The sequence below is a fragment of the Micromys minutus genome, assembly GCF_963924665.1.
Source record: "Micromys minutus genome assembly, chromosome: 7".
Taxonomy (NCBI): Eukaryota; Metazoa; Chordata; class Mammalia; order Rodentia; family Muridae; genus Micromys; species Micromys minutus.
The window spans coordinates 49,746,598-49,773,771 of NC_137976.1; the positions used below are offsets into that span (position 1 = coordinate 49,746,598).

Sequence of the window (27,174 nt, forward strand, 5' to 3'; positions counted from 1 at the left end):
AGGGCTGGGGCTACGGTCCGCTAGCTCCTCCCACCCTTTGCGACACTCCAGTGGAGCTTGCTTGGTAGGCTCCGGCGGCAAAATCCGGATCTTTCCACCCTTCCCTCTCTTTCAAACCAGCAAGATCAGCCTTTCTCGCCCCCACCCCACTTTATCTCTAGATCTCCAGTGACCTTCAAACCCTCTTGCCGCCTAATAGTTTTATAAAACGGTTTCTTCTCAATGTAAGAAAGCCGGTGGAAACTTGTAGTAAATGTTTTAAATTCAAAAGGCAACGACGGGTCCGGATGAACTGGCTACCCTCCATCACGCAAGCTGCACAGGCTTTTTTCTTTTTTTTTTTTTTTTGAAATCACGTGATAGGCATACGCCTTCCAGCCAGGATTTTACTGGGGGCCTTAGAGGCGGGACTCATCGTGATTTCCGGTCTCTAGAGCGTGACTTAGCGTCACTTCCTTAGCAATGCACTTTAACCCTTGCCATCCTCGTCTTCTGTCCTGTAGTTTATATAACCTACTGACTGTAAAAAAGAAAATAACATTTTTCCTAAATCGCGGAACCATTCACGTCCAAGCGATCCGCAGATTCAAGCCCGCGAGGTGCAGCGTGCCCGGGGAGGGGAAGCGGGGTGGGGCTTGAGGTCACATGACCAGCTAGGACTGACCCGCCTCCTGCAGCTGAAGACTTCCCCATCTCTCAGTGACAGAGCCTCTGTCTGGGTCCCGTCTAGGTACAGGTTCTGCATTTCGAGCCGGGGCAGGTGAGGTTCGACAGGTAATTGGTGGCTGATGGGGACGATTGACGGGGCAGTGGGATGTGTGAACCTCGGCCTGCGGTGCTTGGGGCTCTCTTCCCGTTGTCCTGCACGGGCGAGGAGCTCATTTCTCTAGATTTGCTGGACCCCTGGCCCTTCTCCGTCACCGTAGTCCATTGAGGAGGGATTATGATACCCACCTTTCCCTGGGTGGAGAGCGAGTGCGGCCATTATGGTTCCCTATTTGGAGTCTTTGGGGCTAATTCAGGTGGTAGGATTGTTTTAGCTATTTCTTGGGGGTCTGCAGCAACCTACGGGTCCCATTCCCCAAAGCTCCTTCCTTGGCAAAGGCCTTGGCCCGGGTGATCGGGATGTTTGGGAAACCCCTGGAGGCAGAGGCGTCTCCGGTGAGACAGGCTTGGGAGGGAATGTCACTGATATGGCCCTCACTGCAGAGTCACACTGAAGGGCTTCCCCACAAACGTGCCTTCTCGGTCATTCTAAGGGTTTTGTCGGGCATCCTTGCAGGAGAGGTTCAGTGAGTGTTCAGATGAGACTGGAAGGGTAATTACGGGCCTTATGCCTTTTTCTTTGGAGAGAAGGTTGTACTATCCTCAGAACAGGATGTTGGTAATGCGACAGTCCCAGTTGAATGGGAGGGCAATGAAAGGTGGTGTTGCCTTGTCGGGCTGGAAACCCACACTAGCTTACAGGAAAGTGAGGATGTTTTCCCCAAGGGGAAGTAATTCTTCGGAAACTGATCAAGCTGAAAATATAATTAATCCAAACCCATTTGCCTATAATTTAAAGACAAGAAGATTGCATCTAGACATTACTGACTTCATGTGTTCTGCCTATGGATCGTTCCCTTTTGACATTTCTTTTAAATCCTACCTAATGGCCCTTCCCTGTCAGTTTAAATTTGTGAAGCAATGTTTGTGTTCTTAATTCGATTTTGCATTTGTTAAAGAAATTCAAGTGACCCTTCTCAGACTTGAGTACATAATATTTTGTGAGAATACAGAAATTGTTTTGCCTAGGGTTGCCCAACCCTTTGTACTCCATTTTATGTGCACTGAAATAGCCAATGTTTTCACCTCAAACAATGCACTTGACCAAAGGAATGTTCTTCAGTTTGGGTCTAAACTCTTTTATTTGTGCTACAAACTTAAAAAGTTCCTTGTTTTGAATCCGAAGGTCTTACAAAACTACAGATTTGACTTTTATAACCTACAGAATACATTTTATGTGAAATAAGATTTTATTTAAATCTTAGTTCTATGAAATGTAATTGAGGGATCAATTTTTTTAAGTCTGCTGAGGGCTAGAGATATGTTTCTTGCCTCCATGCATGCTTTAGGAGATGGGTCCAATCCTCATTCTAGAAAGGAAAAAAATTAGGAAAAAGATGGAATGATTATCTTAACAGTGATTGGTGCTTTTTTCCCCTTCCAATTTTTCTTAAAGAGAGCTAAAAGCTAAAACCTTAAACTGATAACAAATAGGCCAGTCTTCTATCTTGTTAAATTGTTATTTCTTACTAAAATATTGCCTTAATGATTTTGCATTGCCCAAATTACCATTTTGTGCTGGTGATCCAGATAGACAATAGGACTTGATATGTTGATATAACAAGCATAAATGTAGGTTCTTAAACAGCTCATTCCTTTTCATTGCTGGTCATTATTCTGTGGCATAAATGGTACCACAGTTGGTTGAACCATTCACTTGTTGACATTTTTATTTGTGTCTGTGTTCCTGCACGTAGAGGCCAGGCGTGCCTTCCTCTGTTGCCCTCCCTCCTTAACCCCCCTCTTTTGAGGGAGGTTCTCTCACTGAACCTGGATTCACTGATTCAGGGAGCCTAGCTGGCCATTAAGCCCCAGGGTTCCTTTCCTCTTTTGCCCTGAGCACTGAGGTTAAAGGGACAGTACCTCACTTGACTTTTACATGGCCACCTCGTTAGCTGAACTCAGATTTTCATACTTGCAAAACATGCACCTTCATGACTGAGTCATCTCCTCAGCCTGAAATACAATTTTATCCATCATTTTTTCTCCAAATCGAGGTTCCCTGATCTCTTGAGGAAGAAAAAAAATGGCGTGCTTTCATGCCCTTGTGACTTTCCACCAGATAAATAGAATTCCTACGTGTTTTAAAAGTCCAAACCAGTTCTGTGCAGGTGCACCAAACCGAGCTGGAGGAACCCAGTTTGAAAGCACTGAGTACTGGTGAAGGAGAAGTTCCTAACAAAGGCTGGATGAGTCTGCACTTTTACTTCACAGTTAATTGCTCCAGTTTTAGGGAACTCATGAAAGCAGTAACTTAGACTTCTAATGAAATCTGGAAGATTAGCAACAGGAATCAGTGACCAAACACCTAAAGAGATTAAATCTTAGGGAAGAATTTGACGGTATATACACACAGATGCTTTGAGTCCTAGCATTAGTTAATCTATTAGTTAATGAGATTTCTGTGTGGGTCTCACTCCTTTTAATCTCCGCACTGAGTCTGACAGATCTTTGAATTAAGGCCAGCCTGGTCTACAAAGTGGGTTCTAGACCAGCCAGGGCTTCACAGTGAGACCTTGTTTCATAGGGGAGGCGGCATATAGGGGTGGGAAGAGACAGACAGGGAAAAAGGGGGAAGATAGAGAATTTAAGGGTTGGGGCTCCAACACCCTTTATTTCTTACTCTGAGGTGTCCCTTGGTTGTACTGTCTTTACAGAGCACCATCACCTGTGAATATGTATCCTTTCCCTTTGGGCCAAAGTAGCCAATCAGTCCTTTGGCTACTAACCAGTACTCTGTATTTCTTTATTTTTACATATAGACTATTTAGTAGCTGGAGTATTCCCCAGTAAACCTCTCTGCAATTAAAGGACTAACTATCTCTAGTGTGGCTTCTGCACAAGGATGCTGAAGTGGATGGAAGAAGCCCTGTTCAAGCAAACAACATTAAAAATTATAGTTCCTTAATGGCTTTGTACTAAGCATTAACTTTTTAGTCCAAGTTTCCAAATACTAAACAAAATAGACTGGAACCTTGTATGGACTTTATTTATACAGTGACCAACTTGTTTCCATGGTGTGTTGTGTTTATTGATAATGATAAGGCCTGGTTCAGCCCTAAAGTTAGAGGGTCTTCATTCAGATTCTTCATCTTGATTCTATGCCATTTTAAGTGCAGCTGATGCTGGAAACTTCAGGGTTCCAGACTGAGAAACTTTCCTCCCAAGGGCATTGTGAATTGAATGAGACAAGCTGAAATAATCTATTTGAGAATAGTTTTTAAGCTAGATGGCAGTGAGTGTAAATTAGTATATTCAGACTTTACCTGAATGGATTTCCCAATCATGGAGGGAAGCCTGGGATTAGGTTTTAGCCTACCCTGTCATTAGCTGTCTGGCCTTGGGCACTTAAAATGAAGTTTCTTTTTGTTTAAATCTAGCCCATAGGGATCATTGTAGATCATGAGTATACAGTGTTTAGTACACACTTTATAAGCTTTTTTTTTAGTGGAGGTCAAGGCTAGCCTTCATCATGGTCATCCCCCTGTCCATCTCCTAAGTGCTGGAATCACAGGTAAATGCCACAGCACCACAGAAGTTCTCACTAATTGTACTGACATGCTTCAGTCATGCACCCTGAACTTCTAGGAGAGACATACAGTGTCCTACAAGAATGACAAACACAAAACAAAAGCTTTTTACACAAAAGGTTTCTGTTACAGTGAATGGACTGAAATTTGAAGTGAGTCTATCATGAAAAAAAAAAAAAAAAAAACCTAAAGAACTTTTTTGGGTGTGTTGTTTGAAACTGGCCATGCTGTAACTAACCCTGCTTTCAAACCACCAGACTGAGGCTAGACAGTCGGCCTCAGTCTCCCAAGAAGCCGGACATGAATTAGAGTAAGGATTTTTTTCCTTTAGTGACTCACGAGGATTAGTGGTTTTGCAATAGGAAGTATGAGTAAATAAAATAATAATATAAAATAATAATTGAAATACAGCTTTTCAAGTTTATGTTTTTCTTTAATTGTGACAAAAATACTGAAAGGGAAATAGTTTACTAAGAAATAATTGAATATAAAGTCAGTTCACTATAGAGTACCTGGGATTTAGTAAGTGAATTTTCATTCATTTTTATGTGTATTGATAATCTGTGATCAGTAATGCTTTTTATTTCATTTCTGAAGACTCAGTTTCACCTTTTCCTTTTTCTTATTGAAAAGGAAAAGTCTTTGATTTTCAGCATTATAGGTAATATGTAGTATATGGTGGATAAATGTATGGACTTGTATCTTTAGAATAGCAGACCTTTATTTTTACCTGCACATTAAAAACTTAGTTGCTGTGGTGACAGCCATTTACATTAACATTTAGCTATTCATGGTATATTATAGCTATTTTTCAGATTAAATTTCTGTTTTTGAGACAAGGTCTCAGTGTTTAGCTATGGCTATCAAAGAATTAGCTACATAGACCAGGCTGGCCTTGAACTCTCAGAGGTTCACCTGCCTCTTCTGTATAATTAGAGTCACACACCAGCACATCTGGCATCTGGTCTCTTTCGTATCTTGACACAGGGTTCCACTAAGTTGTCCAGCCTGACCTTGAGCATGCTCCATACCTAGGAAAACTTTATACTTGCTAGTTTCCTACCTCATCCTCCCAAGTAATGATATCACTGGCCTGTGCCACCAGGTCCAGCTAAAGTTTATTAAGTCTAATCTAAATGTAAACATTGAAATAATTCTTTCATTTTAAAATTGCATAAACACCTTAGAACAATGCTTTGGCTTACTCATATAACACAGTAATTTATTTATTTGTGTACTCTTAGGCTTAAGTGCATAAGTAAATAATTTTCTAAGAAATAGAAGCAAAGGGCTGAGTGCTTGCCTAACACAGCTAAAGCTCTAGTTTGTTCCCAGCACCCTAAGGCAGTCTTTCTGTAATCTGGAAGTGGAGGGAAGATCAGAAACCCAAGGTCATCCTCAGCTGATTTCAGGGTCAACTTGGGATGCATAAGATCCTGTCTCAAATATGTATGTAAATATGTGTATATGTGAATGTATAAAGGAAATACCCATCATGACAAAGTGAGACATAAATGTGGAGGGGAGGCACATTTATATGGTAAACATAGCTGAATCAATTTGTCTACAACTTAAATATAAATGATATTTAAAATATTAGTCACATTTTATTTAGACATAGCACCTAAACCATGGAGGAATGCCTCCGAATTGGGAAAGAGAAGGAAAGGAGAGGGAAGGAAAGAGTAGGTTTTGAAACTCCATAGAAATAATTTTATAGCAGAAATGGAAACAACTGCTTGAAAGCAAACACTTGTCATATATCTAACAGGTGAAGAGTTAGTATTTGTAAGAAAGCTTACAAAGCAAAAAAAGACCACCGTCAGGACCATATATAGACAAGGATGTGGCCAGAAGTTCATGGAAGAAAAAGCTTAAAACATTGAACAGTTAGTGTGACAAATGTGAAAACTATAACCTTACTAGCAATTGCTGTAGTAAAAGTTAAATGCTATGTCTCTGGCTAGTAAAAACTAAATGAGAAACCATGCTAGCAGGGATATGTGGGGGACGATTTTCCCGTGAATGCTAGTAGAGAAAGGACTTGTTCCTTGTTGGTTGTTTTGTTCATTAAACAAACAGTATTAGTTAGCATGAGAAATGTACGTATGCTTTCATCAGTCTCCATGAAATAAAATCACCAGGAAGCAAGCAAGAACCGGTTGACATGGATGTGGCTTGCCGTAGTGTTGACAGTGCTGAAATCCTGGGAATAGGGGAGCACCTATGAGTAAGAGTATTGTGCATCCTGGGAATAGGGAAGCACCTGTGAGTGAGAGTATTGTGCATCCTACTGCACAGTTGTCTTCTGAAGTGTCGTAAAGTCATTCAGTAGTAGGAGTTTAATCTCTCCTGGTAACATGGAAGGATTTCTAAATATATCCTAAGAGGATTTCCAATATATTCCTACGTGATAAAGGTGAAATACAGGGGAAGGTATATAATAAGATTCTGTCTTTATAAAGCCATATGTTTATAAACATCATGAGTTTCCTGTGCCTTGTTAACACTGGAAAAGAGCGCAAAGAGGCAGAGAGTACTCACAATGAAATATGCAGACACGTTTGCACATGTAGATGTACAGTGGATCACAGGAAAGGATGATGCTCAGATGTTTAGTGGTTGCTTCAGAACGGCTAGATAAACATTCCATGTTATGTTTGCATTTTACAATGAACACTTTCTGATAGTAGTAAAAAAAAAAAGCAGTTTGCATTTTTGAAAATAAACAGAAGGCCAGGTAGGTTAAAGAAGAATTAACAAGATGAAAAATAATATTTGAAATGACTAGACATGAAGATACTTGAAATATATTTTTGTTTGAGGTATTGGAGAAGGAAGTGAATAAAGTATCCTGGTAACTCCATAAATTCTTAACTTTATTTGTCATAACCATGGTACACCTACTAAGAAGTTGTCATGAAAATGTACCCCAAAAATGATAAATACCACCAGACAAAGCTCAAACTGACATATTCTTTTTGGTGTTGGTATTAAATGCTGCAAAATGTCTTATGCCTTGGAAATATAAAGCATATTACACAAGTGTAGTTTCTGTCAGCTGACTTAGTCATATGACACAGTCATTGTTCGAAAAGTCCACTTGTAGTTTACCAGGTTATAAGATTTCTCTTTAAGAAAACCTGAAATAGGGCTGGAGAGATGGCTCAGCAGTTAAGAGCACTGACTGCTCTTCCAAACATTCTGAGTTCAGTTTCCAGCAACCACATGGTGGCTCACAACCATCTGTAATGGGACCTGATGCCCTCTCCTGGTGTGTTGGAAAACAGCGCCAGTATACTCACATAAAATAGATTAATTAATTAAAAACAAAGAAAACTTCAGAGCTGTATGTCAGGGTTAGGAGTGTGTACTGCTTCTGTAGAGAACCTGCATTCTTTTCCTAGCACCTGTGACAGGTGGCTTATGACCACCCATACCGCCAAGTCAGGGAACCTAACACTCCTCTGGCTTCCCCAGCCCTGCCAAACACACGTGCATGCTCCTCCCACACAGCTACACAGACACATAATAAAAATGGAAAAACAATTTTTAAAAAGCAAAGTTTAAACTCTTTGCAATTAATTCTTCATCATTTGTCTTGAAATGGGGTCTAGATGTATAGCCCAAGCTCATCTCAAACGTGAACCCCTGCTGCACCAGCCTCTCAAATGTGAACCCCTGCTGCACCAGCCTCCCAATCCTGGGCTTGCAGATGCCACTGCACAGGTCTTGATTTCAACTATTTTCTGAAAATTAGAAGTTGACGCATTGCTTCAAACCATAATAGGAAATGGCAGATGGATGGAGTTGAGTTTATCACATACTTAAAAATGCCAGTTTTTATATCTCATGCTGCTGCTTTTAATTTTTCTTCTTTATTACCATTTTATTTTGATTGTATATTTGTATGTCTGTGTGAGCGCGTGCGTGTGCCTGTGCTGTATTACAAACTGTATAAAATCTGCAATATTAAGTGGGTAATACATGAATAAGCATGGTGAAAATTACATATTCGGACGTTCCTCTTGCCTGTTACCAGCCCCCAGCCTATGTGTTTATCCATAAATGGTAGTACATTTGAATAGTATTCCGAGCCTCCCTCTTTCACTTAACAGGGTTATCCTGGAGACATTCCACACTGAGGCACTTAACCCTTCCTCTCAAATGCTAGTTGAGTATTTAATTACACTGATGAATCATTGATTGTCATAGGAACAGTGCTGGGAGCTTCCTCCTGATCCAGACCCTTTTTGATCCTCCTGCAACCACCTCTTCAGCAGATCCGAAGCACGTGCCACCACAGTGGCAAGGCCTTTTTCACTTTGGTTATAATTGCTCATGGAAGCCTCACTGCACCCTTCTAAGATGATGCTTATTTTTAATCCCCATTCACCAAATGAGGAATATTAAGCATGTGATGGTTAAATGTTCAATAACATATATAAGTAGTAGAACTCAGAATTTGAATTCAGGGAGTAATATTACCATTTTAATGCCATTAGACATACAAATACTAAAACAAGTTATTTAGTATTTATATTGTTGATTCTTCTACATTCACATAGATATCTGGGAATCAAACCCAGTTTCCTAGGCTTACAAGGCTTCAGTCATTTCATTCCCCCTTGCCTCCATATTAAGGAGTATTCCAATCTTTGCATAAGAAAGTGCTCTAATGAGTATTAATAAAATGTTTTGTGCATATAGAGTAAATTCCTAGGAATGGACTAGCTGCATGAAAAAGGAATGATATTTTTAATTTTTGGTAGCTATCACTATGTTGCTCTTTAATTTTGAGATGCACAGACGTTCCTTTGTCCTCAGTAGTTTGTTTGAATCTGCCATTTAGATTTATCATCTAGAAGACTGAATTGTTGGATGGCTTTGACTTTCCTGACTTGTGTGTGATCTACCATTGTGATAGCACACATTTATTTTACAGAATCAATATAATTTGAGAATAAGAGTCAGGTTTATGACTTTTATTCTGGAAACAACTTTAAGTGCTACTTGTCTGATTCATATTGGAGTTTTTTCGTTACTTGAAATTGGAATTTATATTGCCCAAAGAGTAAAAAAATAATTCTTAGTAAACAACTGTGAAAGGTACTGATTTTATGTGTCAGAAGAATTAGGTAAGGTATTTCAGTTACATGCAGTAGACAACTGAGCCTGATAGCTTGTTTTCAGCAACCCTTGAACCCCAGCTTTAGGTGACACAGTGAGCCAGAGAGACACTTCATTCACGTTAATTACAAACTTCATAAATTATTTGAAATGTAATGCACTTTAGAGTCTAAGTGGCAGGTAGGCTGATTGACACGAAACTCTTTGATATGGTCCAAAGCAGAAACTTGACTCTGCTGGGATCTCAGGCAGGATGCCTAGGGCATTGAATGGAATGTACATCACAGAACCTGCTATTGTTCATTAATATGCATGTGTATTTGTTTTAAACATGATCTCATCCTTCCCAGGACATTGTACTGGGAAGATGAATGGTTGAGGAAACAGCCAAAGATAGAGATAATTAGGCTGTGGGTAAAAATTACAATTAATACTGCCTTAAGTAAGAGCAGCACAAAGCAAGTACTTCTCTGTCTCTGCCTTTTACAACCACTCAACTACACCAAGTTCCTAACCAAAGTATTAGAACATGGCCTAGGCCGTAAGACAAAATCTTGTGCCTGAGAATACAGTAGGATCTTCCTAAGTCCTTATCCAAGATATTATTTTGATTTTTCGAATAGTGGTTTCTCTGTTTAATCCTGGCTGTCCTAGAACTTGCTCTGTAGACCAGGCTGACCTCAAACTCACAGAGATCCACCTGCCTCTGCCTTCCAAGTGTTGGGGTTAAAGGAATGAACCACCATGCCTGACTTCTTACCAGCATTATATGCTAAATTCCTTTTTCCAAAACCCTTACTAATAATACTACCTTAACACTTTAGCCATTCTAATGAGCATCCTGGTTTTAATTCTAGAGTTGAGGAATAAAGCACCATTCTAAAGTCCTAATTTGTCAGTTTGCTATTTGTCTATGCTGTGTGAATTAAACCTAATTCAAGCTCTCAGGGAACATTTTACAATTATAGGTGTGGCATCTAGACAGTGCCGGGATGGACTGAAGCATCTGGTTTGGTTTCTGTGTGCAAATCTGTTCTACTGCCACCTGCTGAGGAGACAGGCGTTCTCGACTACATTTACATTTTTGTCAAAAGTCACTCACTCGTTTTTCTATGTATACATTTACACTTTTTGAGTCGAGTGTACATTTTTAAATAATACTAACCTAAATAATAGACTTTGGACTCTGCACTTACTATAGAGTTATTTGTGTCCTAGCTAATATTTTAAACCACTAGAATTATTAATAAAAGGATAACATTCACATTTTAATAAGTTATATTAACTTTCCAAATATTTTGGGATGTTTAATAATAACTTTTATTTCAGGAGTTCATTCTGTGTTAGTATTTGGCTTCAGTTTGGTCTCAGGGAAGTGCTGATTTTAAAAATCTTGGTCATTGGGCATTAGGCCAAGTTGTATTCAGTGCATTTTTAAGGGCTATCAGTTTTCACTCGGTGAATAGGAGTTCCTGTTTCACTAATGCCTCCGCCAAGACTGTAACTAAAGAATGTGTGGTGTTGTGTCCTGTGTGGGCAGCTGGACCGCTGTATGGCGAAAGCAGGTGCCTCCTGTTTTCCTGGTGTTACAGACCAGCAGTAGAGGCATGTGTTGATTGAGCTGCTTGGGTTTTGCTTTTCTGATTGCTTTTTAACTTTATTCAGTCACGTATTTATTTATTTATAGGGTTTCCTGTGTAACGGCTGTACTAGAACTCACTCTGTAGAGTCACAGAGGTTCACCTGCCTTTGCCTCCCAAGTGCTGGGATTAAAGGCACCACCATCACCAGCTCTTTTTACATTAAAAAAAATTACTGTGTGTGTGTGTGTGTGTATGTGTGTGTTGCACATGCATGTGGATGGTAGGTGCTTACATGCCCTGGCAGGCATGTGGGGGTTGGTGGAAACTCCTGGGAGTCAGTTTCTCCTTCCACCATATCAGTGCCTTGATGGCACTCAGGTGTGGGAGACAGAAGCCTTTACCCTCTGAGCCATCTGCTCTACGTGTTAGTTTCTTGATCAGAGCCTCACCACATAGCCTGATCCTGCCTCGTTTTCCTAATGCAAGAACTGGAGACGTGAGCTGCCTCGACTTCATGTCTAATTACAGTAGTGGATTAAGTACTGCACAATAGCAGTTTTGAAGACCAAGCACAGACTAAGTTAATTCCTTAGTAAATCACAACATTTAAAACCTCTGTGAATGACCAAGTTTTTCTTGACCCACAGTCAGCCTAATAAATAAACTGTAGCTGTTACTAATTGAAATATACTTGGGGCAAACCATTAGAAATGAGGATTTCTTGCCCACTGAACTGAAAAATGTCTGTGAACTTTTTAACTGTCTACCTAACATAACTTTAAATCGTCTAGGAAAGGTTCCTTCCTAATAAGGAGTTACCTAGATCAGGTTGGCAGAAGGCATGTCTATGGTGGATCTTGATTATTAATTAAAAGTAAACAGTTGTAGGCTGCAGCGTTCCCTGAGATGGGATTCTGAACTTTAAGACAAAGCTAGGTACATCCAAGGAAGCCAGCCTCCTGTGTGCCCCTCACCCCCTTCTTGACTATGAATGCTGCTTCACTAATTGCTTGAGCTTTTGCCTAGATTTCTCCTCAATGGTGACTGAATGGCCTACAATTCCATGCTACTAAATAAGCCCTTTCCTCCCATCAGTTGCCTTGGGTTGGGATCTTCTACCACAGCAACAGAAATGAAACCTCTTTAGGAGCTTGGCTGTATATTACCAAATTGCTTCTTTTTAATGATTATTCAATCATTCTTTTGACCATTAATTCAGAACCTCATTCTTTCCCTCCTAAGGTAGCTCTTCAAATGATTTGCTGCATTATATTTCCGTTGTTTTAAAATACTACATAATACTTTTTAAGTCCACATGTCTACATGCAGATATTTTGTAACATGCAGAAATAAAAGGAATTTATGACCAGTTATAGAATTGTTTTGATACAAGGCTGAAGTAGAAGTGTGTGGATATGTGGGTGTGTAGGTGTGTGTAGGTGCCTGTAGGTGTGTGCAGATGCCTGTAGGTGTGCACACACTAGTGTGTCGTCATATTCCCTGATTCCATTAGACCAGCTTTTCCTTCTGGAATTTTCTTGTGCTTTTCTCTCCTCTTTGGCTCCCAGCTTTGTCTACACATTTTCTTAGAATGTTTAATAATTTTCATAAACTATTTCACTAATGACCTTACGTTTACCTCCTGGTCTATTCATTCTTTTTTAATGATACTATGGAATGTGTTTAAATAAAATATTCCTGAAATTCTCTTTTTTTATTGCTATCTTGGCCAATTAAATGGATCAATAATGGAACAAGGACCCAGAATTTTTTGTCCTTCTATGTTGTCATCTGTAGCAAAGTAGCCGGCCTTCCCAAATTAGCTTCATTCTGTGTTCCAGACTATTGCTACAGCTCAGCATCCCATGTAGATGGCCAGCTGCCAGAGGAGGGTGTTGTTTCTCATAGCCCATATTTTCTAAAACAGGAGAGAAATTACTCAAAATCCTAAGATTTTTTTCTTGCCTTTTATTAGTCAGACTATTCCCAAACAGGCTGTTTCCAAGCAAGCCACTGCTAATGGAACTGAAATCTCCATGATAGGCTTCCCAAATTTTGAACAAAGTTAGGGTTTTTATTGACAAGAAAAGCAGAGGGGTGGGTATGCATAGTGAAATAAATCTGCCATATAACATTTCCGACGGAGCTGCTAAGTAGATAAAAAGAGAGTAAGAAAGTCCTTCACAAAGTGACTAGCTTGCAGGAGTGTTTTGCACTATAAATGACCCAAGTAAAGTTTTTAACTGGAATTTTGAGCAAGCATAAAAATGATAGCAGGTTTAGGATTTTTTCTCTGTGCAGGAAAATTGCAGATGAAAATCCAGTGTAGATCAGCTTATCACCCCAGCATCAGGAGGCTGGGGCAGTGGGATTAGGAGTTTGAAACCAATCTGGGCCATTGGCACCGTGAGTCCCTCTCTTTAAAGTAAATTAAATAAGGGAGAAATGGAGCAGTGGACACCTGCCTTCCTGTCCTGATTTGATGGTTACATCCAGCATACATTTAATGATATGTCACACTCTGTGCCTTTTGATACATACATTTAAAATAATAATAAAACAAACTGTTAAGGTCTACTGATTTTTTTCCCTTATAAACAAACTAAAAACCCCTTGTGCTTTCCACGGCTAGTCTTCTAGTGAGTGTGTTCTTTTTCAAATGTTCCACTAAATAACACCAAGTGTCAGTGGAGAGGGTCAGACTGTATGAAGACTGCCTTGGAAGCCTAGTGTTGGCTGTTGTGTGGCCTTCTACTCCTATCGTAAAAGGAATTGTTTTAGAATAAAAGACATTGCTAGGTATAGCGCACTAAGCAGTAGCAGTTTGGACTGTTATAAAATAGTGGGACAGCTGGCCTCTGGTGTCACCAGTGTGTTCCGCAGTGCTCGTGGGGAGTCTGATGACTCACTAGTCAGATGGCAGCTGCCTTCTGGATTTTTCCTTCTCTATAGCACGGGTTTTTTTCTTTTTCATTTTTCACAAATATGAGGTGGGCTATAATTTATAATTAAAGGAATCTTAGTTATATTTACTTTTTGTCCTTAAGTAAAGTAGGAGTCCAGTAGTTAAGGATAAGGCTTAATGTAATCGTTGAGTTGTTTCTTTGTGAATGGAGTCATGTCTGCCACATTTTCTTCATGACTGGGTTGTAGTGCTGGAGTTCTAACCTAGGGACTCCGGCCTGTGTAACAAGTGCTTTACCGTTGAGTTACGTCCCTATCACTGCTCCTTTTTTCTATCCCTGAGAACAGCAGGGATAACTGTGTAAGGAAGGATTTCATGCAATATTAAGTCATAGAATACTGGAACCTTCTACTGTGAAGACTTGGAGTAAGATTAACTCTTGATCTACTATGACTTAGTTTTCCTATTGAAAATGCTTTTGAAGTTTTTTTTTTAATACTTTAAAATTATTTTTTATTTTCAGTTATGTTCATGTGTGTGTAGCTATGTGCATGTGTGCAGGAGCCCAAGATGCACATATATTCAGGAGGCCAGAGCATTGGATCCCCATGGATTGGAATTACAGGGGTTGTAAGTCACCTAACATGGGTTCTGGGCACAAAATGAACCATTACAAGAGCAGACTGCTCTACTAACTACTCAGCCACCACTTCAGCCCATGTTTAACATTTTAAAAAATCTGCTGTCTTGCTGGGTAGTGGTGGCACACATCTTTAATCTCAGCACTCAGGACGAAGAGGCAGACAGATCTCTTGAGTTCAAGGCCAGCCTCTTCTACAGAGTAAGATTTTTTTTTTTCCCCTTGCACAGTAGAGAGAGCTAAATTGTTCATAATCATCATATTTTCTCTTTATATTGGCCTTAAAATGTTTCTACTTTTGTGTATGAATATTTTGCTTGTACGTATATGTGTCACATGCATGTCTGGTGCCCTCAGACATCAGAAGGAACATTGGATTCCCTGGAACTGAAGTTACTGTGGGTGTGAACCAGCATGTGGGTGCTGGCAACTGAACGCAGTCCTATGTGAGAGCATCTGGTGTTCTAAAACACTGAACCATCTCTTTAACCCCTATATTGTCTTTCTAGAGAGTGGGATTGTACCCAACATTTCTCCTCCTCCCAAGAAGAAAAAGAAAAAACAAAACAAAAAACAAAACAAACAACAGCAACAACAACAAAAAAACCTCTTGATTTGCTGGTTTAAGAGTGTCTGTTAGATGAAAGCAAAGGTGTGTGTCTGGTGGTCTTCTGGAGATAAACCCGTAGCGTTACTGCTTAGGCTTTTGATTCTCTTACTATCTTAATATTATTGCTTTTAATGCCTAATATGTGCCTCACACATTTAAAAAAAAGTTTAAGAGAATAGTGCCATTTTTTAAGGATTCTGGAATTTGCATTTCTTTAAACACACACAGAGAAATATTACAAGAATGTGTTTTCATTTTCACCCCAGGTGTAGGGCTATGGGGCTGCTTTGGGCCGTCTGCAGCTGCTGACTATGATTTGCCTTGTGTTCTAGCAGAAGCGTGGTTTTGCCAGCTGCAGATAATTTCTGAGATTGTGTGATGTTTGGAATCCTGAGAGGCAGGGTTGGCGGTCACTTGGAGAGGTTATTTGCAGTTTGTTAGTAGCTGGGGTCAGAGAAGAAACAGAAGGGAAGAAATTAGATCAGGGATTTTCTAATTCCTCTCTCTCCTATGTTCTTGTTTCTTCCTACCTAGTGTTAGTGGGTGAAACTGGGGGACTGGAGAATAGGAAAAGGAAGAACCCCAAAAGTACCAAAGACCAGCTACAATAGGTCACCAAGATTCCCATAATGGCTATACTGCTTAAAAGCTGGTTGATAAATAAATCCATGATTCCCTTCCAATAATCATTGTTCATATATTGGGACCATAAAAATGTCTTCTAGAAATTACAAAAGATACTGCTTGGCTCCCTAAAGCCTTTAGACGACCTTTTTATAGCTCGGGAGAATTGAGCCATCTCTAGGAAAGCTTTACAACACAGTGTAGTCTGTTCATCCTTGCTCATCCCTCTAGTTTTTGCTTCAACTCCCGAAAGCTGCTCTTCCGTTGTCTTCACCACGCATTACTGAAAAGTCAGCCTATGCTGTTTCTGAGAAATTTTAGCTGGCTGGTTAAAGGGAAGGCTGAGTATTACACCATATTTTCTGTCTAAAATTCAGCACTTGCCAGTCTTTCAGAGGACCACCTAGGACAACAGTGCTAGGAGGACCTGGCCTCACACCCAACCCCATCCATTCCCTCCACACGCATACACACACACACACACACACACACACTCACTCACCATTGAAAATAATAAAAATAAGTTCTTTTAAGCAGTAGCAACTGCTACTGTTAATTAAACATGACTTTTTAGAAATCAGGCAATCTTGGCTTGATTAATTAAATTAGTTATCCTCTGTACCTCTTTTCTCTCAGGCAAACCAGTGATGTCTTTCTTACCACAACTCTTATGGATTCTACAAGTGAAACAGACTGGTCAAAAGAATTTGACTTTCCAATGCTAACAAATTTAAACTCAGTCTTTTTGACTCAAAGCTTGGTCTCTGTCTTCTAAAAGAAGTAATATTCCTTTGTACTTCCACAATATTTAAAGCATATTTATCTATTGCTCCGTTTTTAAAGCAGTCAGTACAAATATGATAAAATACTTTCTGAAAGAATAGCCCGAGGAGTGAGGGACCAAAGAAAGGCTTTCTTTGAGTAAGGAACAACAGAAGGCACTCAGGAAGATGGACAGGAAATCATGCACACCCCTTGTGAAAGAAGACATTTCTGGAAGTAAATGGCTTTTTCAAAATTGAGATGCTATTCAAGTAGCATTGCTAAAGGAATGTTTGTGAGTATTTCACGAGGAACATTTGACCAAATCTGTAATTAAATCACACTTCTTGAATAAGTGCTAGCATAATTCTTGTTTTCAGTTAAAGATAAGAGATTTTGATTTGTGTGAGTTTTCCTGCAGCATATCATTAGAGGAACCTAAATGTGATCCCAAGTCAGCTGACTCAAGCACACACGCTGTTTCCACTTTACTGGGCAGATGATCATGTGTCACAGATACCATACAGGGAACACCTACACTGGGGAAGAACTTAGTCCGGATGTTGACCTCAGTACCCTGCTTACTTCTCTGAAGGGGTGTGTGTGTGTGTGTGTGTGTTGCACATCACATGCTTGCAGGATCTCACAGAGGTCAGAAAAGACATTGGATCCCATGGAATAAAGACATTTGTGAGCTGCCATGTGGGTGCAAGGAACAGAACTTGGTTCCACCGTAAGAGCGGTAAATTCTAACTACTAAGTCATCTCTCCAGCCCCTGAAGGATTTTTTATGTGTGGATGTATATGTTTGGGTACCTGTGGGGGCCAAAAGAGGACATCAGATACTGTTGTTTTCATCATTGTCTGGTGGTTCCTAGAAAATCTTGTTCTCGGGGATGGGAAGATAGCTCCATTGGTAAAATGCTTGCGGTGCAAGAGTGCAGACAGGTGAAGAGTTCTCAGCACCTACCCACTGAAACAGTAGCCTGTGTTTATGGAGGCTGAGACAGGTAGATTCCTAGGGCTCAGTGACTAGCCACCCTGAGCAAATCTGCAGGCCAGGGTCTCAGTGGAAGACCCTTTCTCAAAGAAGCAAGGTGGACGGCTCCTGAGAAACAACACTCAAGGTTTGCCAGTGTCCATACACGGCTTCTTGACACTTTGGTTAAAGGATTAGGAATTGTGGATAAGTGGTGTGTGATCCTCTGGCATCTCCAAACATATGGAAGTCACTTGTCAGTGTGGTTGGGTGCACTCAGCAAAGCTCAGGACTTGGCTTTCTTATCTGTGTTCTTTTTATCTGAACTCAAGTGTCTTCAAAACTTGATTTCCAACCACTTTTTTGTATATATGCTTTATCCATATTGATCTACATTTACCCACATTCTCTACAGTAGAGTCAGTTTCTCTTTTGTTCCCAATACAGTGTTTATACCTTAATTGAGCACTTAAATCATTTTTCTGTATAGTCCATTTGGGTAAACCAGCAAAAACTCCTTGAAAATAGTCACATGCTTAGTTACAGCTTTTATTGTCTTGCTTTCACACAGGGCCTTTCCCTTGGGGAGAACAGAGCAAACATTCAATAGAAGCCTTAGTCTAGCATTTCAGTCTCCAGCCTATGTGCAGTCTTTCCCAGAGTTAACGAGTTAGAGCAACAGAGGACCATCCTCCCATCAGTCACCACTTCTTTCCTTTCGTTCTTCTTAGGCTCAGGCAGAGACCCAGTCAGAATCAACCATTTTTAACATGCTCGGTCCCTGCTGTTGCCCTAACGTAAGCTTTATGCCAGTCAGGCCAGTCTGTTTGCTATTCCTGAATATTTTATTTCCATTCTCCTATTCTTGATCCATCTGGGTCGCCTTTGCCACTCATCCTTTCCTTGTTTGTACAAATACTAGCTGACCTTCAAGATGGCTTCATTAAATATTGTAGTCTGTGAATGTTTACTAAATGTATATGATTTGGCACTTTATTGCTGAATCCTGTAAGACTAATTTTGTGGACCCCATCACAGATTTTCCTTTTTGGTTTTGTTGGTGTGTGTGTGTTTGTGTTTGTTGCTTGCTTGCTTGCTTCTAGGCAGGGTCTCTCTCTATGAGGATGGTTTGGAGCTTATTTTGTAGTCCAGGCTGGCTTCAGACATCGTGACAGACCTGAGTCGGCTTCCCATGTGCTGAGAGAACACAAGTGTGAGTCACCAGGCCAGGCTTCTGCTTCGTGTTTGGATATAGGCAGTTATCCATCGGAGATTCAGATTGTACGTCTCTGAAGTAACGTTGAACTAAATTTCCTTTTTTGAAAGATTTTTTCATGTGTATGAGTGTATTTGCTTGTATGTGTGTGCATCATGTGCATACTTGGTACCTTAGGAAGCCAGAAGGGGATGTCAGCCTCCTAGAACTGGAGTTACTAATAATTATGAGCCATCATGTGGGTTCTAGGAATTGAACCTGGGTCTTCTGCAAGAGCAAGTGCTCTTACCACTCAGCCTTTTTTCAAACTCTTCAGTTAAATTTCCTTAACTGGTTCTGTTCTACTAAAAGAAGAAAAGAAAAAATACCCTGAGACAAATTTTAAAGATATTTTAATATAAAATACATAGTTTGTTCCACTATGAATAAAAGTGCTGTGATTAAAAATATTAATTAAAACAAGGATGGAGCTGGAGGGTTGGCTTGGTGGTTGTAAGCACTTGGTCTTTCAGAAGACCCAGGTTTGATTCCTAGCACCTACATATAGACTTACAACGCTATGTAACTTAAGTTTTAGGGGATCCAATACCCTCTCCTGGCCTCTGGGGATACCAATTACATATGCAGAAATTAAAGCAAAACACTCATAACATTAAATGAATAAAGCATTGAAAACTAAAGACAGGGACAATATATTTAAATTGGTGCTTACAGCAACTTATGCATTTGAACAGAATTGTAAAGGAGGTACTGGGCTGGGTAACCTAGCAAAAAAGTTCTCAGACAAAGGCAACAAAGCTCTGAGGCTTTATGAATATTTGAGATTAATTGGAGAGGAAATTGAAAATATTGGATGAGAATATGACTACTGAAGGGATAGATACATTATTGGGAAATTTTAATATTTTCTATGAAATATGAAATGTAAACATGCACTTTAGTTATTATAACATACCGATGGCTTATTCAAGAATGAGTTCCTTTTAACTTTAAGAATCTTATGTTAAGCTAGGTGGTGATTGTGCACACCTTTAATCGCTGCAGCACTCAGGAGACAGGCAGCCAGACGCCTGGGTTAGTTCCAGGACAGGCACGGTGACAGAGAAAAACCTGTCTTGAAATAAACTCCCACCCCCAGTGTGTGTGTGTGTGTGTGTGTGTGTGTGTAGTGTCACATTTTATTCTGAAATGGTTTTATGACGAGAATATACCACCTATGCTATTATTTTGTTTTGTAAAAATTATTTTATTTGTAATTATGATTTACTTAAAAAAATTTTTTTTGCCATAGGTAAATTTAACACAATGGATTTCTCCAAGCTACCCAAAATCCGTGATGAAGATAAAGAAAGCACCTTTGGTTATGTGCATGGAGTCTCAGGGCCTGGTAAGTTATGTGCAGCAGCTAAGAGCAAGGATGCCTCACTTTGATCAGCATCTTTTCAGGGTGCTGTAGGGAGAAGCGGAGTCTCTCTGGCCTACATAAGTGGTTTGTCTTTAAGAGCTCACAGTGACCCCGAGAGTAAAATGACACAACCACTGTAACAGTTCACAAAGCATTGATCATGTACTTTTGATGGTTTGTCATTGGTAAGCTACTTTGTGATACCAGGCTTGTTAGGTAAATAAAGCTTAACGTTTTTGTTAAAATTTGAGATTAAAAAAGCTTTAAGGGTCATACCTCTTACTATGCAAATGCTATATGGATAATAATTATTCAGTTAATCTCTACTGGTTGTATTTGAACTTAAGTAATGCTCTTCAGAGCCTTGCTTTCGATGTGAACTTTACATCTGTGTGAATAATTACTCCAGGTGTCTCACAGCTGCTTACTTGATTGAGCCTGATGACCTGCTACTGAGAATGAAAGTTTTACGGTCCACATCACGTGTCAGCCCCTGGAACTCTGCTTTTAGAGCTTGAGCTCACTGGCAAGAAGTAGAGTGTGAGCTTCTCACTGTTTCCCATCTCTCTTGCCATCACAGAAACGGTTCCCCCTTGACGATGGTAGGACAGATAAACATGAGACATCCTAGGGGAAAAGCAAAGGCACAACATCACATCACAGCTTAAGTAAAGTGGATGTGAGGAAATGTGCAACCAGCTGTCCCTGGGGCTAATGGTTAGTTCCTACGTACTTTTTAGTAGACAAACGGTATCCTTTGGGGTTTATAAAATGATTTTTTAAATTCATTATATATGATATTTCAGGTCATCTTAATTATTTGTTCAATATAGAAGTAAATAGGAAACAAACAGTTCTTCAGTTTCTAGAGCAAATTAACATGCTTTTGCACTGTGTCACTGTCACATAGCTGTAGTCGTAGACTATGTAGTAAGAGAGCATTTCTACAAATGTACCACCCTTCTTTCCCTTCCGGAAAAATAATTTTTGCCTGCTAGACAGCATTGTCTATTCTAACTTAGCAAGTTCTAATTCTGGCTCCTGCTTGTGAAGAAAATATTAAAAATAGAGGTCCTTTCTTAACTGAAGGTTGAAACGATGGGGTGGCTTGTTATGAACATTCTGTGGTTTGAGAAGAGGAATTATATATGCATGTGTGAGCTGCTGGTGGTATTTTATAACAAGATTTCATGGAACATAGGCTGGCTTGAAATCCTGATCCTCCTGTCTCTGATTCTCAACGGCTAAGGTTGTCGATGCCTACCATCTGGCCATATATAGCGTTTTGTCTTTTGTTTTTTTTTAAATCCTAGAATGAGAATATATTGAAGGTCCATAGCCAAGTAAACTTTAGAGTCACTGGTTTAAGTAGTAAAAAGTGAAAATCTTGCTTAATGTTATCTTTCAAGGGATAATAGCACAGTAAACTGATAATTACTATATGATGTTCTAAAGCTCTTAATTCCAATGTAAGGTGTTTGCTTGTTTGTTGTTTATGGTTACAGAACCCTTCATTGCATGTATGAACATAGCTTGGGTTGCTCAGAATGAACTTCAATACTACAAGATGAGAGTTTCCATATAGGACTCCATGTATTAAAATAGGTTACTTTTATGTTGCATTAATCAGTAACTATAGCCTAACAAATCTATTTTGTTTCCTTCTTTGTATCATTTACTAAAAACGTGTCCATATATGAAACTGTAAAGGGTATTTTGTGGAGGAAGTTAATTTCTTCCTTATGAGTGAGAAGGTGTGCTCCTGGTGTATTAGAGTTGACATTAGCTGTAATTCCTAGAATGTTGGATCAACAGTCTCATGTTCTTTCAGTGGTTACAGCCTGTGACATGGCAGGTGCTGCCATGTATGAGCTGGTGAGAGTGGGGCACAGCGAGCTGGTTGGAGAGATTATCCGATTGGAAGGTGACATGGCCACCATCCAGGTGTATGAAGAAACTTGTATCCTTTTCTGGTCAATTTCCTGCCACCTTTTGTGTGTCTGGGTTTAAGAATTTAACCCAAAGCAGGTGCATAACATTCACATGTCATAAAGGAACATATTGAAGGGAGAACTATTGGGAATTAGTGCTCTTAGTTAAGAAATTAGAAGTACATTCTGAATTTTCATTGCTCTTAACGTTTGGGGCCACAGACTTCGGGGAATCCAGTTGGAAACTTGTTTAGAGGGTTTCATATTGCAGAAGAAAGCATAAATGGAATAATGATATTGACTTATGTGGTTAAAATTACTCATTTGTGATTTCATTTAAAATAATAAGTATACATTCTTCGTCATTTTCAATCTTTAACGAATAATATACTATAGCGTTAGCACTAAGAAATCCTTAATATTGCTACAATGTTGATTTTTAAGCATAGTATCTTATTTCCAATTTTCTATGAAAAACTGAGGAAGGGCTTATGAGATAGCTCAGCATGCATAGGTGGTTGGTGCCAAGCTCAGAAGGGTGAGTCAGATTCCTGGAAGTTGTGCAGAAGGGGAGGAGGGAACTGAAGGGCACAGTTGTCCTTCCTCCCTATGTCTGTTCTCAGGTACACGCAGTAAACAAATATTAAATGTTTATTTCCAATAAAAAATAAACGTAGAGAAATGCAGGCCTCACAAAAATCGGTCTTTTGGAAACTCATGTCTTTAACACAATTCTCAAGGTACATTAATTCTTGGGATTTTAAGCATATTTTGTCTTATTCCTACTCCACCAAGAATGCTTGGAGGTAATCGCACTCCTGTGTGAGTAGTAGTACTAGTGTAAAACAAAGTCATCTAAAAAAGACATTAGAAGTCTCCGTGTTCATGTATATGCATGCACACAGATGTGAGGACACATAGGTGAAGGCCAGAGGACAGCCTCATATGCCATTCAACAGGTTGTTTGAGATAAGAGCTCTCATGTTGCTTGGGGTGTGGAAAATAGGCTAGACTTGCTGGCTGTCCAGCCCCAACAGTCATTCAGGCTACCCAGGGCTGAGGTTGGGGAAGGATATGCTTTTTAAAATGGTTTCCGGGGGTTGAATCCGTGTGCTCATGCTTGCAAGGCAAGCACTTTAATAGCTGAGTTGTCACCCCAGCCCCAAATTAGAAGCCTCTCTACGCATGAAATCATAGCTAAAAACAAGTTTGGGGGTGGGGGGGCTGCTTATTGATATTCCTTTATCTGCCATCTCGTCACTTGATGAGTAGGGAAGTTAAACACAGAACCTCATACATGCCAAGCATCCATTCTAATACTGAGCTGTACCTCACCCCACACTTACTCTCTTTCTCGAATCATTTGTAGACTTAATGAAAATGAATGCAGTGATAATACTCCCTACATTTTATAGGCTCTGTCTGACTGACTTCAAGGCACAAATAACCACTTTGATTAGTTATTTATAATTATTATGTATTCTTCCAAACTTCTGTACTTGTAGGTTTGCCTTAGCATATAAAATAATGGGTTTCATTAAAGCATTTTTATATATTATATATTATACTTTGTTCTAATTTAAATTATGTATTTTAGCAAATACAAGTATTTGTCCTTTCTTCCCATAAAGTAGCATATTATATAAACTATTGTACCTGTTTACCATTTTAAGATATTTGCACTGCAGATGAAGATAATATGATAAATATAGTAAGCTGTTAATGATGCAATCTAGAGATACAGGAGTGGTTTTTGAGAAATTCTTTGACCTTTGTTGTAGGTTTAACAATGTCCTGTTAGACACTGGTAATGAAAATGTGTTTTGGAGACCTTTCCACTAGAATTCATAGATGTTCTTACTTACCCCTTTCTTATAGCTACATGTAATTCCAGCATACAGTATTATCATAACTTAGTAATCAATCATACTATAAATTTTGATGATTTATAGTCTCTCTTTTAAACAGTTCTACAGTGTAAACACTTTTACTTTAGAAAGATATTCCTAAATTAATCTCAGTGAACATTTATTAATTATACTGTCAACAAATATAAAAGAAGGCATTTCACTGTCTACTCACCTTTAGGCTTTATCTTTTCTTTCTAAAGAGTTTCCTTAGATCTCAACTTTTAGAATTTTTTGTCTCTGTATAGAAGACTGCTCTTCAGCAATATGGTCAAACTTACGAATTACTGAGAGGCCTTGGCTTCGGTTCTTAACCCTGTGACTCACAAACTGAGGAAGCATTTGGGCAGCTGCAGCACATTCAGGTGGTGCCCATTCAAAAACTCTGGTTTTTACACACCACAATATTAGACACTTCATCAGACATAATTATCCACTGAAAGTAGGCTGTTGCAGTATATTGACAGTGGTATCATGAATGTCAACCTGAGGTAAAATCCAAGGAGGCAGAAATAGTAGGTTTCTAACCTTACTCAAAATTATACAGTATCCAAAAGCCACGTGCACCCTCCTGTTCGTTAGAACTGTGATCATTTAGGACTGAAATTGTTTCTTCCTCTTTTCAGTTTACACACCATTCCTTCACTGGTACTCAGTTGTTAGGATACACATTTTGATTAAACTTTTTGGATATGATTATTTAATAACTAGAGTGTTAGGTATATATTTTGTCCTTAGAGACTACAAAATATTGCTGAACTATCATATCAAAGATCTGGGAAACCTTGGAAACTTACTATCTTCTTCTTAAATGTCATTTCCCTTTTAAGCAGATATTTCCTATTAATAGTGTCTTCAAACTTTTGTTTTAAGTTTTCCTTAACTGCTGTTCCCAGCTGGTGTGTCTGTTGGAGACCCTGTACTCCGCACTGGTAAACCTCTCTCAGTAGAGCTTGGTCCTGGCATTATGGGAGCCATTTTTGATGGTATTCAGAGACCTCTATCAGATATCAGCAGTCAGACCCAAAGTATCTACATCCCCAGAGGAGTAAATGTGTCTGCTCTTAGCAGAGATATCAAATGGGAGTTTACACCCAGCAAAAACCTACGAGTAAGTATGTGTAAACAGAAATCTCTAAAGTTGGTGAAAGAATATGAAATGAATTGAGTATTGAGTGAACAATTTATTAGTCTTAGTCCAAATAAACATAAATTATGGATACACTGTCTAATATTTAATGCACATATTGGACTATAGAATTAACACTTTATTTATAAGTGAGGCAGGTGATGTAAATTACAAAAGTCAGGGTATGTGTGCTTGGGGTTTTGGGGGTTTTGTTTTGTTTTTGAGCATTAAATAGTGGGTGCATTTGTTCCTTAGGTTGGTAGTCATATCACTGGTGGAGATATTTATGGGATTGTCAATGAGAACTCACTCATCAAACACAAAATCATGTTACCCCCACGGAACAGAGGAAGCGTGACTTACATCGCACCGCCTGGGAATTATGATGCCTCTGTAAGTACCGCTTTGGCTTTGTTCTACATAGCAGCCTGCTCATACATGACAGTTACCACTTTGGTGCTCTAAAGCTGCGAAAGCGTTTCTAGTAAGTTCTGGGTGACTCCTGTTTTATTTATTTACTTATTCATTCATTTATTTTACTTATTTTTGTGATGGTAGAGAACAAATCCAGAGACTCACATATGCTAGGTAATCACTCTACTACTGAGCTGTATCATGTTTTTAAATTTTGATTTATTTTATGTATGTAAGTACACTGTCGCTGTCCTCAGACACACCAGAAGAGGACATCAGATCTCATTACAGATGGTTGTGAGCCACCATATGGTTGCTGGGAATTGAACTCAGGATCTCTGGAAGAGCAGTCAGTGCTCTTAACTGCTGAACCATCTCTTCAGGCCAAGCTATATCATTTTTAAGAGTAATTTTGTTTTGACCTTGACTTGAGAATACAAGAACAAGAATATACCTTTTTAAAAGAAATATGACATTTTCTATCTTCTTAACTGATGGGTTTGCCTAAATCTCATATTCATTAGGCTTAGAATAGACATGATTTTAACTGTCAATCAGGATTCACATAGTTAATTATAGAGCAAATTGTGTGAATTCTTGCTTGAGTGTATCATTTGTAACTTAGTTTATTTTATCTATAGTCACAGAGTGTCAGACAGTAGAGTCATAGCAGTCTTTAAATCAGGGTACAGTTTTATTGAAAAGACCATGATGACAATCAATGTCTCCCTAGTAAAATGCAATAAACAGTTTTTCAAATGTATTTACAAAAGTGTGCTTTATAACATGTAGAGATTCTAGAACAGCTGTCTAGACTTGTTCACTAGCTTAGAGACTCGCTCATTCTAAATGGAGGAGTTGCCCTAGGGCAGACCATTCATACTTTAAGCAGACTACAGATTGCTTCTGGAATTTGTAGTTCCTCTGAACGGTTTAAACCGTCTCAGTGTTCACAGATGCTGTTATATTATCACTTTCTTTTACAAATATTAATACAAATTAGAATAATTTTAACTATTTTGGGCTCTTAGGATGAATTTTTAATTTAGAGCAATATGATTGTGATAATAAACCAGGGTGAAAAGTAAGTGTGAAACTTCCACCTTCCCTAATCCAAGGAGCATGTGTAGCCTTTATGACTTACCTGTCATGCATTTCCAATTTATGTAGCTCTTTATTACTTGATATGTTCCTTTCCAAAATCCTCCTACCATACTTTATATTAGTCAGCGAGATGCTGATGCATCCAGCATTAAAAAATGTGACTATATGTAAAGACATATAATAAAACTATACATCTCCCTTCTTACTTATAAAAGCAGATTTTTATCCACAAGAGGAACCTGGGGCTACTCACTTATATTTTGGAAGAAGAATGATTCAGGGATTTAGCCACCCTTAAAGCTGTACTGCTTTTTGTTTGCTTTAAAGGATGTCGTCCTGGAGCTTGAATTTGAAGGTGTGAAGGAGAAGTTCAGCATGGTCCAGGTGTGGCCTGTACGTCAGGTTCGGCCTGTCACTGAAAAGCTGCCGGCCAACCATCCCTTGCTCACTGGCCAGAGAGTTCTCGATGCCCTTTTTCCG

At 39.2% G+C, this 27,174-nt stretch overlaps 1 protein-coding gene across 2 annotated transcripts in view; it reads left to right on the forward strand.

Moving 5' to 3' along the window:
- The first annotated feature begins 702 nt into the window (after window positions 1–702).
- The window catches only part of ATP6V1A (ATPase H+ transporting V1 subunit A), a 44,505-nt gene continuing 18,033 nt past the window's right edge, over window positions 703–27,174 (forward strand). The window contains exons 1-6 of one of the 2 annotated variants that reach the window (XM_080919583.1): window positions 703–774; window positions 20,096–20,191; window positions 22,041–22,169; window positions 24,944–25,158; window positions 25,432–25,569; window positions 27,022–27,173. In XM_080919583.1, coding sequence (XP_080775709.1) covers window positions 20,110–20,191; window positions 22,041–22,169; window positions 24,944–25,158; window positions 25,432–25,569; window positions 27,022–27,173 — 716 coding nt within the window. In that variant the 5' untranslated portion in view covers window positions 703–774; window positions 20,096–20,109. The remainder of the gene's footprint in view (window positions 775–20,095; window positions 20,192–22,040; window positions 22,170–24,943; window positions 25,159–25,431; window positions 25,570–27,021; window position 27,174) is intronic. The other variant, XM_080919584.1, reaches the window with a different exon arrangement.